At 42.0% G+C, this 14,698-nt stretch overlaps 1 protein-coding gene across 1 annotated transcript; it reads left to right on the top strand.

The window, feature by feature from the left end:
* Nucleotides 1-5,759: 5,759 nt before the first annotated feature.
* On the top strand, nt 5,760-14,418 carry syt4 (synaptotagmin IV). Its single transcript, XM_062383467.1, has 5 exons — nt 5,760-6,082; nt 7,768-8,387; nt 8,495-8,818; nt 11,645-11,765; nt 12,150-14,418. The coding sequence occupies exons 1-5, from the start codon at nt 6,049-6,051 to the stop codon at nt 12,467-12,469; spliced, it is 1,419 nt and encodes a 472-aa protein (XP_062239451.1). The 5' UTR covers nt 5,760-6,048; the 3' UTR covers nt 12,470-14,418.
* The last annotated feature ends 280 nt before the right edge of the window (nt 14,419-14,698 follow it).

Below are 14,698 nucleotides of genomic sequence, written 5' to 3'. Positions count from 1 at the left end.
GTTAAATATAATGTTATGAATATGAAGCTGAAATAGATTATGTTTTATAGTGGAAAATTGACACAATTTGGCTTTTCAACTGAGGTGGCTGACAATTAGGGGCTGAGCCATGGTCATTGCAAATGTGACCATTACATTTTGATGTTTGCCAAAATCTCGCAACCATGATTGAACAACTCACATTTGGACATAACTTGCCCCAAAATTGTCTTAAAATCATATACAAATATATTGTATTTACTGTTAATGCAATTTTAAAAGTGTAAATCACTTTTTTATTCCCGTTAAATAGACCCAAAATTAATTATGCCCCATCCAAGATCAGAGCCAAGTTTCTCAACTCTTTGGAACCTCTGCATTTCAAACACCAACTAAATCTATGAGATATGTATAACAAGTAAATAGGGTCTCAAGACAAGAAACAAGAGGTAAACTGTGCCATGATGCAACACCCTCTGGCTCCACTCTCTTCGTTTAAAAGCCAGAAACAGTGGCAATTGTCCAAGAGTGTACATGATGCAAAAATATTTTCTTCACTGTGGCCACCAGGGGTCAGTGTTTGATCATAATAAAGGCTACAGTAGTGGATAATCCAGAACAGACACAATATCCGCACAGATAAAATGATTTATATCATATTGGTTATTTTACTGGGCACAAATCCTGGAGGGGTTAAAATAGAATATATTGTATATAATATATGGAATATTGTTCAAAGTAATTCAGGGGAGACGATCAGAGTTCATCCCAATAGAGTTTATCTTTCACAAGAGATAAACCTGAGGCTCCAGAACCAAACTGAAGACTAAACCTCGGTACTCCTTTTTATACAGCCCAAACTCACCTCCTATTTGTGTATGTCAAACAGGTGGGTCTCTCATCCTCCTTTTTAGGTTAAACTTAATAGATAAGATAATAGATAAATAATGTATCACCCTATTGGGCCTTTTGAGGCGATCTACTACAGAAGTAGGCTTGCCTTAGACACCAATAGGGATTATATACATTACCACACTAGATACATTTGTGGTACAGGGTATATTGTATGAACTGAAAGGCCAGACTTTGATATACATTCATTTGATATACATTTCCAGTGCTAGCTAGTAGTGTAAAGTATTTTCTCAGAAATGCCTGAGCGGTCATGAATTACTGTTAGAGAAAAAAATCTACTTGTAGGTAAAATAAATGGATCAATCCAATTTTCTATGACTGGAAGCGTTCATACAGGCTAGTGCTGTCCAAATAGCTACACAATTGACTGATGAGCCAAAAAATACAAAAAGAAAAACAAATGCTGACAATGAAATCACATAGAAAAGTGTAATACAGTAGTCTAACTAAGACTAATTTTTGTCTGCGTCTTCTACTGATGCAGTGACAAATTTTATCTACAATTGTATCTTTGTTTTTCTTGAACTTTATCATACGCTTACTTAATGTGGGAGACATTTGTTTATCCCCTCTCTGGTTTCATTTCTCTGTTCCATTTAAGAAAGCATGTGTTGCTAAAGTCGGACAGTCAACTGAGGGAACCAGCCCTTTCATACTCAGAGTGAAACCTTGAATGGTTATAGTAGAAGGTTTTTATACATTTGTGGTAAACAGCAAACGAATATCAGAAAAACGACAGGAAACAGCTGCTATTGCTGCTACAGAAAGGGGAATCCCCCCCCAGCACCCAGCTGCACAGTCATAACAGTAAGACATTGATCAGTGGAATTTTCCATTACAAGGATTATGGACAACAATTCTCTTATCTATTTTCTACAGTTTCTCAGCCAAACTAAAGCAAGTGTGCAGCAAACTCTTGCAATAAGTAAATCCAATGGGTAAATCAAGGTTATCCGACGACAGTTGTATGAGTAGAATACACTGAGTTTCTTTATATTTTTCCACTGCTGTATGTGTAGACCATGACCCATGTACATAGGTAACAAGAGCCTTGTATCTCAGGAGGGGCAGTCTGTTGTGCATACAAACATCAGGTGGACAACTTCCTCAATCTGAGACCATGTAAAAGCTGACTTTCACGATGCATTGGGTCTCTTCTCTGCCGGCTGCTGCAGTGATCTATTTTCCAACTATTTGCTTTACTCATAGTGATGATGATGCATGACTCAGCATTGACTTAAATGTGATCCAGCTAACGGGTATAAATCATCTGATGTTCCCTCTCCACATTGGTCATTGTTGCATCTCATGTGATGTGTTGTGGGTCCGGCAACTCCTAACACATAAAACCTAATAATCTCGAGGGCCCTGAGGCCTCAGGTTGACCACATGTGTAATATATATGAAAGTATAGGTCACACACAATATTAGAGCAATTAAAAGATGTTTTTACTCTAAAATTCCATAACAGGGACTTTTATTGAATTGTAGAGCTACAATAAAGCTAATGTTCCCTTTGTAAGGGAAAATTCAACTGACCAGGTTTCTCACTGCTGTGGCCTTGGCAAACAGGGAGTTTGCTGAAGCGGACGGAAACAGCAGATAGACACAGGGGAGGATTTCATATCTTTTTTCTTATTACGTTTTATGAAGCACCTCTTTGTATTAGTTCTGGCATGTCTTTTGTTTTTCATATTGTCTTGTGAAACGCCTCTCTGTATAAGTCCTGGCTTTTTCACACTTGCAGCCAGTTGGTCCATCCTGAGCACCCGTGCTTGTTATGTAAACTCTGCAGAGCTTACTATTATAAAGACTCAATGGCAACTCCATTCTGAGAATTTCATTATTTCAAATCTCAAGATGAATTTCCATCACACCTTATTGTTTCTCTGATAGAAATTTGACCTGTTGAGACTTTTGAAATAAAGAGATTTGAGAATAAGAGTATTTTATTCCTTGCAATGAAGGTTTCAGGCATGTGCTTTTTATGCAGATGCAATGAAGAAATGTGACTTAACGGCTGCATCCGAAATGTGTTGGCGAGGAGATAGCATCATGAAAGGTTAGGGTGTTGTTTCGGTCAGCTGAGTTATTTGAATAAAGGACAAACCCAATCCAACCACAAAGTAAAGCAAGGCTCACTATAGAATTCAGGTGACCTCAACTTTTGCAAGACATGAATAGACAATGGCCTCACATGCTACAGTTGGTGCATCATAAAGTTTATGTCGAGCTTTACCCTAGATGGAAATGTCGGCTGTAAGCATAAACTAAGAAGTTATTAAGTCAATTTCCATTACATTAGTTAACATACATTATAGTTTACATGATGAAGTGACAACATTTTGTGTTTTGATTATTGTGAAGGAATAGTGATTTGCTTTTTCCTCCTTCAGCACATTTCTTTCTTAGACATTTAGATCATATTTAGTAGCAGAGTCCACATGGTGGAAGAAATAGTTTATCGTTTGTCAGCTGAGAACACACCAGTAGCATCCAGCTAGCCCATTCCCCAGTGGCAGTTGCCATAGCAACCAAGGCCATCAAGATATCATGGACCAAGACTCCAGTCTCGGGAGGTCGTGTTTTAAAAAATGGGCCTTCAGCTCAGGAACAGACTTTATCTTCCCTTCAGACACTTTGTAAATATAATTCATTGTTTAGAATTGATGTTAATTTTTATCACAGGGTTGGCAGGGTTTCCAAAATAGATGCGACCCTCAGACTGGTCTGAACCTGTACTGATGGCGTTAACGGAAAACCACAGTTCAAGGTGTTTCCTCAATCCTTCGAAAGCTGTATGACTAGAATACACTGAGGTTTTTATATTTTCCCAAAGCTGAATGTACATATCACGACCCATGTACATAGGTAAAAGAACCTTGTATCTCAGGAGGGTCAGTCTGTTGTAAATAATCTGAATTTTACACCATATAAAGGCTCAAATATTATATAAAGGTCTTAAATTGTGTTTCAGTAGTTCTTTATTATGGAAACGTTCATTTAATGTAACTTCGTTTTTTTAGAAAGGTTTTGGTGGCCTTTTTTTCTGGGACTCTGATATTTCTTCATATCTTTCAAACTCGGTATAAGACTTAAAAATATGAGATGCAAACTGTACAACTATGTAAAATACAATTTTACGAATATGAAGCTGAAATAGATTATGTTTTATATTGGAAAATGTATACAATCTGGCTTTTCCACTGTGGTGGCTGACCATTATGGGCTGAGCCAAGGTCATTGCAATTACATTTTGATGTTTGAAAAAATCTCGCAACCATAATTGTACAACTCATATTTGGGCATAACTTGCCCCAACATTTTCTTAAGATCATATGCAAATATGTTTAATTTACTGCAAATGCAAATTTAAGAGTGTAATTCTCATTTCTATTCATATTAAACAGTCCCAAAATGAAATATGGCACATCCAAGATCATAGCCAAGTTTCTTAACTCTTTGGAGCCTCTGCATTTCAAACACCAACAAAATCTATGAGATATGTATAACACGTAAATCTGTAAAACTGTGCAAACATGCAACACCCTCAGGCTCCAACCTCTTCGTTTAAAAGCCAGAAACAGTGGCAATTGTCCAAGAGCCTATGCTGCAAAATTATTTTCTTTACTGTGGCCACCAGGGGTCAGTGTTTGATCATAATAAAGGCTACAGCAGTGGATAATCCAGAACAGACACAATATCTGCACAGATAAAATGATTTATATCATATTGGTTATTTTACTTGGACAAACTACATTACATTTAACAAGATGACTCAGACCACACACCACAGTATCATTGGGCAACATGAAGAGTGTACAAATTGTTTTCCAATGGCAAAGTCCTGTTTGCCCTCACACATCCTAAAAATAAAATAAAAAGCATTTGTCCCCCCCCCCCCTATTGTCCAAAATATTTCAAACTTATCTATTTTATTTTCCTTTGATTTGTTGTCTTAGTTTTTCTGTCTCTCCTTGTATTATGTAAAATATTTTATTTGTAATAAAATACATAGTGTTCCGCATGGCATAGGCCTAGAACATCATTGAAAGGGCAGGTGGCTCTTAAACACTACTTAAGTGTTTTGGAAGGTTTATTATAACCTGTACATTACAGATAAAGTGTATACTATATACAACACTTCAGACTATTAAATGAATCAGTCCAATGAAGTCTCTGTCAATATTTACTTCAATTATATCTGATTCGGCTGCAACAAAGTTTTCTTCTGAGATTCCAGAAGTGTGTTGTGGACTCAAACACTTCACCCACCCCTTCATCGACATAGTGGTGAGTAGATAATGAATACATTTTCATTATTCAGTGACCTATCCCTTTAACCCTCAACAACACAAACACACACACACACAGGTTTACAAAGCTATCCTTACTGGGACTTTGCATTTGCTTCATCGATAGCCAAAAAAAAAAAATTATCTCAACCAATGACAATCCATGACAACTTCATACCTATAACCCATAACCTTACCACAATTCAAATGTTATCCATAGACTTAAACAAACATTGTTGCCCCATTGTGGACCAGGGTTTGGTCCCCTTGAGGTCTATTGGTCCTGGAAAAGGTCCAACAGAGGTGGCACACACAGGAGGTGAGAGACGCAGACTATCAACCCGTTCAGTCCCCCCACCATCAATCTGTGGGATTGGCAGCCTTGTTGTGATGCTTCACCGGGGGTCCTGATTTCACAGCCAGCCTCCGTCACAACTGCGTCAGCACCGATGAGCTCAGCGTTACTGTCAGGGAGGGGGTCGGGGGGAGGAGGAGGAGGAGGTGGTGTGGGTGAGAGAGGAAGAGATGGATTGAGACGGAGAGAAGGAAAGAGAGAGAGAGAAAGAAGAGGGAGCAGGGTGTTGCCGCCTCTGAGACACACTCACGCATCACAGAGGAACAAGCAGCGCGGTGAGAACAGGGCGTCCCTCCGCGTCTCCTCCTGTTTGTGTTTGAATCATTGAAACATTTTTAAATTATTAAACCTCGTCGGAGCTGAATAGTTTGCGGAGATAGACACACACGCGCGCACAGTAAGAAAGAAACGCGCACATCGGGAGAGCGACCCCGCCGGAGAGCAGAGAGGGAGCTCGGTGTGGAAGCGGAGCGCCGGAGCAGTTCAGCACCTCGGACAGCGACCATGGCGCCAGTGGTGGAGGAGGCGGCCCAGCTCGGTGAGTCCGATCTCTGCTTCACCTGCCCGGGGGGCTGCGGGTTGGACAGTGTGGGGGGTTCATGGTGCTCGTTAATAACAATAATAATAATATTTGATTCAACCGCAAAAACCTTTTTTCCAGGCTGTGGAATTTAGATTTTTGTTTAAAAAATATGGATTAATACTCAAAAAGTACTGGAGTAATAATACTCAAGAAACTACTTGAGCGCTTATTTTGCTGGCTATTGTGTCTGTGGAGACTTTCAGCCTCCATTTTGCGGCTATAGCTCCAGCTGAAGATCAGGAAAAAGAACCAGCAGGGTGGAAGTATTTTACATGTACAATATAAACAAGTTTTTTTTTGGTATTTATATTACTTGTATCTGGAATTGAGTAGGAGTTACCGAAGCGCTAGAGGAGTCTTCCCCCCCTCCCCTGATATCCTGCTGCTGTCTGTTGTTGTTATTGTCTTGAAAGACTGAAATATTGATGAAGGGAAAGGGAGAAAACAGGCTTGTAAGAAGGATGTGATTTGACTGCCTCTCCTCTGTGCCAGTGGATGAGTCTGAATGAGATCAGATGAGTAATGCATGTCAGAGAGATGCCACACCTTCAAATATCACAGCAAATCAGGCTTAGAGAAAGTCAGTAAATGCCATGCAGAATATGAATTCAAATGGTCAGAAATGCCAGCAAAGACGTCAGGCTGTTATTTAACATCACTTTTTACTTGTAAAGAAAAATACATATTGTTTACATGTATTTTAATGCAGCCAGGCAACCAGGCTTTTGTATGATAAATCTGTAAATATATAATCAAGATGTTGCGATATTGATTATCTGTTGTGAAATACACCCACCCCACCCCAGCTCCATCCCTCTCCCTCTGAAAGGGTGTTAACCTCAGTGCTTTTCCACTGAGCCACCCTCCTATCTGCAGGAAATATGGTCCGGGCCTTTCCTCCTCTAATATAGACCTATTCAATTGCATGGGAAGGCAGCTCTTTTACTGTTTTTGTCGAGTCACAGTTCAGCACCATGAAACAAAGAACTAGAGTGTTCAGTGGCAAAAAATCCCTCTAATGTGTCTCCATAACAACGCTCAAGTGATACTAGAGGATACGACTTTGCCATTCAAAGAATTAAAGTCCCAACACTTTTGAAAAGAAAAGGGCTTTGGGCAAATTCCTCCCTCCTGTACTGTTCTGTGATGATGCTCCGCACGAAAAATAATCTGCGTAGTACTGTGATGTTGGTTGTAGTATTTCCGGCAAAAAATCTTCCCTTACTTGTTACACTGTAGTTCTGAATATGATGGACTGATTATGGAGATAGTATTGAATTATCAGAATGAGCTTATTTGTTTCTCCATTTGTGCATCTGCATTCAGCCATTAATAAATCTGCCATCAGGACGGCACGCAGTTTTTACAGCAGTTCATTACTTCCACCATCTGTCTCCTAATGAACTGTTGTGGCCCTGTCTAATATCCGAACACCGTGATGATGATTCTTAATCAGGGCTGAACAGATTGATGGTTGTTTTCATCTCCATCTGATTCAGGACAGTCGCCTCTGCCAGTCAGGAACAGTACAGTAACATCTGTTACTGCACTGCTGCTTTTTTTTTTTTTTTTTTCATTAATTTGTTATATTAATCTAATTTTTACTCTCCTTCCCTCCACCCTCCTGTTCTCCTTTGCAGTGGCAGTGCCAGTAGGTGTGGCCATGGTGAGTGTCTTTGGCCTCGTCTTCACGGTTTCAGCCTTTGCGTGGATCTGTTGCCAGCGTAAAAACACCAAATCACAGAAGACTCCTCCTTACAAGTTTGTGCACATGCTCAAAGGGGTCGACATCTACCCGGAGAGCCTCAGTGGCAAGAAGAAGTTCGGCACGGCTGCCGCCAATACGACAAACGACACTGGTAAAACCGATGTCAACGGAAACTGCCACACCATGGCGCCAATTAGTCCGACTGGCACCAGCAAACTGGCGTCAAGTCCAAATGGCTCCCGACCGGCATTGCATCTGGATCTGGAGAACCGGGATCTGAATGGCAACTTCACCACCAAACCATTTCACCACCACCACCATAAGGTGCGGAGCTCCCCAGACCTGGAGCTGCCGTCTCCCCATGCAGGGTTTACCCAGCCCGGGATAATGGACCGCCGTGACCTCCCTTCACCATCGAGCACCCTCTCCAGCCAGGCGCCCACCCCAGCTGTGGACAAGCCCCACGGAGAGGAGATGGAGAGTGGGTTGGGAACACTGCACTTCTCCCTGGAGTACCAGCCAGAGAGGAAGGCATTCATCGTCCATATCAAGGTGCTGTTTGTGTTTTAGTGTGTGTCCTCACAACGAGTTTATTTATAACCCTGAAAAAGATACCAAATCTTAAATAATTGATTGTTTGAATTGACTTTTTCATCCAGGAAGCCCATGGCCTGACCCCGACTGACGAACAGTCAATGACCTCTGACCCCTACATCAAGCTGACCCTGCTGCCGGAGAAAAAGTACCGGGTGAAGACCAGAGTCCTGAGAAAGACTCTGGACCCCGCCTTTGACGAGACCTTCAGCTTCTACGGGATCCCACTGGCACGAGTGTCAGAGCTGGCCCTTCACTTCATGGTGCTCAGCTTTGACAGGTTCTCCCGCGATGAGGTCATCGGGGAGACCCTCGTCCCCCTGTCTGGGATCGACTTGTCCGAGGGGCGTGTTCTGATGAGCCGAGAGATCATCAAGAGGAATGTAAAGGTAAGATGTGAGGAGATTGATTAGTGTTGTTCTGTTTAAATCTTCAACTTCAACCTTATACTTGAATTGATCTGATATCACCATTGATATCCTCAATCCATTGAGGATTTCATTTCAGTGGAATAATTCGGACAAAATTCACATTCACAGTAAGTTAGCTGATTTTGCAGCAGCTCCAAAATTAGTCAATAATCCAGTTCTATCCAATATTGATTATTTTCAATGGTACATCACTTCCTGCGTCGCCAGTTGCTAAGAACACTGCAACAAGGCAGTTTTGATAAAGATATGAAAACTAAAATATTCACACAAAATCTGCATCTTGAATAAAAGGTAACATTTTCTTGGCAAATACATAAGAAGGAATCCACTTCATTGTGTCTCTATCTGGTTAGGGTAGAAAAGTCATTATTAAATTAAGCCAATTGAGAAAACAGACGAGAAGTTTGTGTCTCTGTGGGGACACATATTGACTTTATGTGTTGCACCATTATGGATTTACGAGCTGATACTGAGGCCAGGGGTTATGCATTTTGTTTCAGTTTATCATCCTGTTTTTTTTTTACAACCCAAGATGCCAGATCTAACATGACGTGGAACATTCCCTTTCAGACACAAACACATTCCTCTTAGCAAACAAGGTTTAGACAATTGAATCATCTTGATCAAGTTAATTTCCTGTTTAATTAGTGATCATTTTCATATCCAAACAGCATCAGAGAAGTAACACAAGGTCCAGTTTGAAAGTGAATAGACTCACATGGACATTTACACTCCTCGTAGAGTAAATGGAATGATATCCACACCACACTATTATGGATCTGTGGGCTGCTTGTCAGTAATCTTCTGCTCCAACCGAGCTGTTCCTGGCAACCGTGAGGGCCACTAATGTACGATAGCTCATTTCCTGTTTCAGAGGAATGTCATGCACTGTAGTATGTTTTCCCTGCCCACGTGTACAGAAACAGTATAAATGCACGGAACTAGGATTATGGGAACAGATAGGGTTGCATTACATTTGTTGAATTTAAAGGATGGAGTGAAAGGTGATATCTACATCCTGTTTTTTAGATTTGGCTGTGCTTGAGCATTTGATATCAATGTAATTATAAATACTTGGGTTGATGTGGTACTTTGCAGAGCTCTGCTAAAACAGCAGCTCTGTGCCTAACAGGATGAAACGGATATGTTCTTGCACATTTCAGCTTCCCCAGAGGAAAAGTAGATACCTGTAATATCTTTAACAGTGCTGGGAAACATGGCTCAATTCAGAGGAATATAAAAGCCCTATTCCCTCTCTGCAGAGCTACCTCTGTACTTTCATCAACAAGAGGACAATATGTCTTAAACTATGTTCTGCTGGCTTAAATTCTATTTTATCATTTGGGTCCCGCGAGAGACACATCTAATAAACCTCAGCTGTAGGGAGGAGTTCGTCCTAGTTGAACATTTTGTGCAAACAATAGAGAATCTTACTTGCAAGAGGTTTGATGTTGGCAGGTGCGAAGAAAAAATGCTTGACCTCTTTAATTGAATTGCTGTGAATCTGGTGCATTGTGCAGTGCACGTATTGAGTGTTGATGGTGCACAGCCCTGCCACACCCTGATGTGTTACACACTTAAACTAATGAATAGACAGAATACTTCACAGAGTATTACATCTGATGTTTAAATTGTGGTTATGTTTATGATATACAGTGAGATGTTTTCTAAGATGATTATTAGTTGTTTGTTCAGCTTATGTGACATCCCCTTTGTACTCGTGATCAGAGGCACCTCTTTGAAAACTGGGGTGGTGGCTCTCTTTGTCTGCATGGCAAGATTTTGTCCTAATGCTTTTGTGTTTGTGTGTGTGTGTGTTTGTGCCTGTGAGCCATAGCGCTCCCTGGAATTGATACGACATGTTACAGGCGCTGTGTACATTGCCCAGTTTACTGCATGATGACACCAGAATAAAATACAAGCACTTATTCTTCAGCATCCCCAAGGGAGCGGAACAGAGAAACACAGCTAGCGTTCACACATTATGTATTTTCAGAGAGCGGGACAATGGGTCAGGGGTGGAAGTCACTCGTCGCCGGTGTACTTTTACTCCTCATTACCATGGCAACCGTGAGCCGAGGCGTGATGTCCCGTTAGATGTGATCACAGCATCGAGTCTCTCGGGTGTGTGCAGAGTAGAACAATAACACAGGGACGGCTCTGATGCAGAGTAAGATGAGGGAGCCTCTTAGTGGCTTGGGAAGAAATGAGAATATGCCCCATAGGCAGGGGCTGATTATGTCGTTCATCATAGGCCCTGATGCCATTTTTAGCATAGCTGCATTTGTCATCACAACAATTTCAATAACAACATATTATATAGTGCTTTTTTTTTATTATACACATTTTGCATTCATTTCTTAATTTATAACTTCTGCAATATTAAACAGAAAATGTAAATGTAAAAAGTACTGGGAACCACTACTTCCCAGTACTGCATTGTTTCCTAATTAATTTCATTGTGCTAAAAGGATTAAAACATATTTTTGATATTTTGAAATCTTGACGGTCTGATTCTTCATTTTGCTCTGATGTCTGAAGGTCTCTTCACTTCTGTCTCCTTTCACACCTGCCATGCCTGTGTGTGTCTGTGAGTTGAGTGCCCAGCACGTTTCAAACAGTGTAGCAAACTTTCAAGATGCAGTCACAAAACGTTTTAGTTGAGATCAGTTAAAAGATGGGTGTGGTCCAACCCGTGTCTACTGTTATACTGTAATTATGATGTAGAAAACTCACGGGGTTTGAACATTAGGTTTTCACCACTCTGTGTCCGTCTTTCCACAGAAGTCCTCGGGCCGCGGTGAGCTACTGCTCTCCCTGTGTTACCAGTCCACCACCAACACTCTGACTGTGGTCGTCCTCAAGGCTCGCCACCTGCCGAAGACTGAAAACAATGGACCCACAGGTACATTTCCTTTCAAATAAAACTCTCACATTTTTGTGAATGAGTTTATTCTGCCCTTCCTGTCCCCAGACCACTTGGGAAGCTGTGATAGTTGCTATAATGACGCCACCGCAAATAAGTAATCTGATCAGGATGTGATAGAGAGCACTTAAGAGACAGCTCAACACACACACATATACACACACACGTACACAAAGTGTTTGCACAACCAGCCTCATTTGTCCTTGTTTCTATCATCCATCACTTCCGCTCCATCGATCACTGTATTGATCTGGCGTAGGAATAATCTGCCACTCTGCAAACACTGCAGGGATGGATATCCACCATTCCCGTTTTCTTCTGTGTGTACTTTCTTCATCCGTGCTTGTGCTTCTTCCTCTCTAGATCCGTACGTCAAGGTGAACATGTACCACGGAAAGAAGCGCGTGTGCAAGAAGAAGACCCACGTGAAGAAGTGCTCCCCCAACCCCGTCTTCAATGAGCTTTTTGTCTTTGACCTGCCCTCCGACGAGGGTCTCAGGGACACCAGCGTGGAACTGCTGCTGATGGACTCAGACACAGGCAACTCACGCAGCCCCAACAGCGTCCTCGGGCGCCTGGTGCTGGGCACGTCTGCGGCCAGCACTTCTGGCGAGCACTGGAGGGAGATCTGTGACCACCCGCGCCGCCAGATCGCCAAGTGGCATGCCCTGTCGGAGGATTAGAACCCCCGGATTCTGGTGTCGATATCCTATCAGGTCCATCTACGAGAGGGATGGAATGAGGATGTGCAGGATTTGTCTTGCTCGCCAGTACCCATTGGACTTTCAGAGAGGGCGGGTGTGAAATAAGGGGGAGGGGACTTTGATGTTGTGGAGAGGGTCATTTAAGAGATGTCATCATTCAATCGATCATTCAGTTGCTTATCTTTGAAGTTGTTGGGGTTCACTGGGGAAGGCGGGGCATGACGAAGGGGACCCAATAGCTTTAAACGATCCCAAAGACTGTCACCGAAAACCACCTGGTAACATGCATCACCATCTCCATGGCAACAAGCAATTGTCACGGTAACCATGTGCTGTGCAGAATGTCTTAAATGTCACTATTACTCTTCTTCTTTTCTTCTTCTTCTGATTCTTCTTCTTCTCTTTCTGCTGCTCTTCCTTCCATGCATAGTAACCTAGTCCATCGTATGAAAACCACACCCGACGATGCTGTAAAAAATGTTGACAATTAAAGTTTATTTTGTAATGACAATGTTTTCCTCATAAGGATGTAGATTGTTTTTATTTACGGTCTTTGTTTTGTTATCTTCTGGTTGATTTATTGAACATGTTTTGTAAGTATAAGTGGTATTTCATAGATCATTACAGGAAAGCCTAAATTAGGTGGTTTGAGAAAAGCCCGGGACAGACTGAGTGCATCCGGGGACTGTAACTGTGGACGCATTTCTGTGTGTGTTTCGGAATGAGAGTGATTGTGCTGGCGCGACTGTGAGTGTGTGGGTGTGCGTGTTAGCTTTGGAAACACGAGAGCCACATCATGTTTACTGTAGGTGTTTTGTCCCCTTTACTGTGAGCACAAAGACAGCTGAAATGTAAATGTATGTACCTTACTATAAAATATGGCAAGTTCTGAGAAAAGTAAACTGAATTTGCAGTCTTTATTTCACATGACTACATGTGACATATACACTGTGTCCCAATTCAGGGGCCACTTTCTTCAGAGGCTGCATTTGAAGACTGGTTGCGTCACGCGACAGGGTTGTCAAAGGTCAACAGAGACGTCCTATTACTGCAGCGGGTGAATCCATCTCGGGCTTATCACTGCTTATCATGAGCTGGGGACACAAGACGGAAATTCGAAGACCAGACTTCTCTTTCTACTGAGGCCCCTGTGAATGATGGGGCCCCAGCTATATTGTGTGTGTGTATTGAGAACATGTTTATACAGGAGAAGAGTTGAAGCCACAAAATGCAAGGTGTGGACACCCAAAAACTCAAAATCTATCTGCAGTGCTGCCGGGCTGTTCAATGACTTTGGGTCACAAAAGCCTTTGACAGCACCTCCACACATTAAGATATTAGTTTTGAAGCATATTTGCAAAACAACTATCAGGAAAAAACTCATTTTGTTCCTTAAAGCTTGGCAGAATGTTTTGGATATTGTAAGATCTCAGCAGCAGCTCCACTCTGCAGAAAATGTCTTACAAGATTGCTCTGTCTGAGGTGCAGGCCTCAGACAGAGCAATCCTGTATCGGGCTCCTCTCCAAGTCTGATGATGTCATGTCTGCTAAATTGCTAAGTGCTCAGGATGAAGTCATCGTATCTGAATTTGATATCAGCTAAGTGGTCCCGTGAAGGGGGGAGGGGGAGATGGGGGGAGGACAGCTGGCTCAGGTTGCTTACTCCCCCCTTTCTCTCTCTCATACATCCAGAACATATTTTTCTCACCTCTCTCTGCATCCTGCCTCAGTCGCCCCACTTTCCATCTCTCCTCCAGCCTGCAGTCTTACACCGAGTTGCGTCATGTGATTGGAGGTGGAGCCTCTGGAGAAGCAGGAGGTTCTCTCGCTCTGTTCTTTCTCTATGATTTTGGCTGTCATCCTGTGAAGCTATCAAATAAACGTGGACCACGCGTATCAGCCCTCCCATCCACCTTCTCCTCATCTCCTCCAGCTAAACCAGTTTGGATTTGTAGATTAAGATTAATTTTGTTTTTTTTTTTGGGGGGGGGGGGGGGGGGGGATTCACAGGCCTTTTTCAGTTGCTTGATTTCTTTAAGTTTCCTGTTTTATTTGGAAATTTATTTCCTTCAGCGTCTTTGATTTTTTTGCTTCTTTGTCTGAGTCCAGACACTGATGGGTTTAAACTGTGTTCAATCACTTCCTGTGTGTGTATTTAGTCCTGTCACTCCTGTGTCACTTTGTAGATTCATTCATTTTCACTTTGCC

Source organism: Platichthys flesus, chromosome 24 (genome assembly GCF_949316205.1).
Source record: "Platichthys flesus chromosome 24, fPlaFle2.1, whole genome shotgun sequence".
Lineage (NCBI taxonomy): Eukaryota > Metazoa > Chordata > Actinopteri > Pleuronectiformes > Pleuronectidae > Platichthys > Platichthys flesus.
This window is presented reverse-complemented; position numbering and strand designations above follow the sequence as displayed.

What these genes read in the sequence shown, in the direction of transcription:
- syt4 (XM_062383467.1), top strand. Translation starts at nt 6,049, where the DNA reads ATGGCGCCAGTGGTGGAGGAGGCGGCCCAGCTCG. An exon ending in GGAGGAGGCGGCCCAGCTCG is followed by an intron (nt 6,083 to 7,767) that starts GTGAGTCCGATC and finishes TCTCCTTTGCAG; the next exon opens with TGGCAGTGCCAGTAGGTGTG. An exon ending in CATTCATCGTCCATATCAAG is followed by an intron (nt 8,388 to 8,494) that starts GTGCTGTTTGTG and finishes TTTTTCATCCAG; the next exon opens with GAAGCCCATGGCCTGACCCC.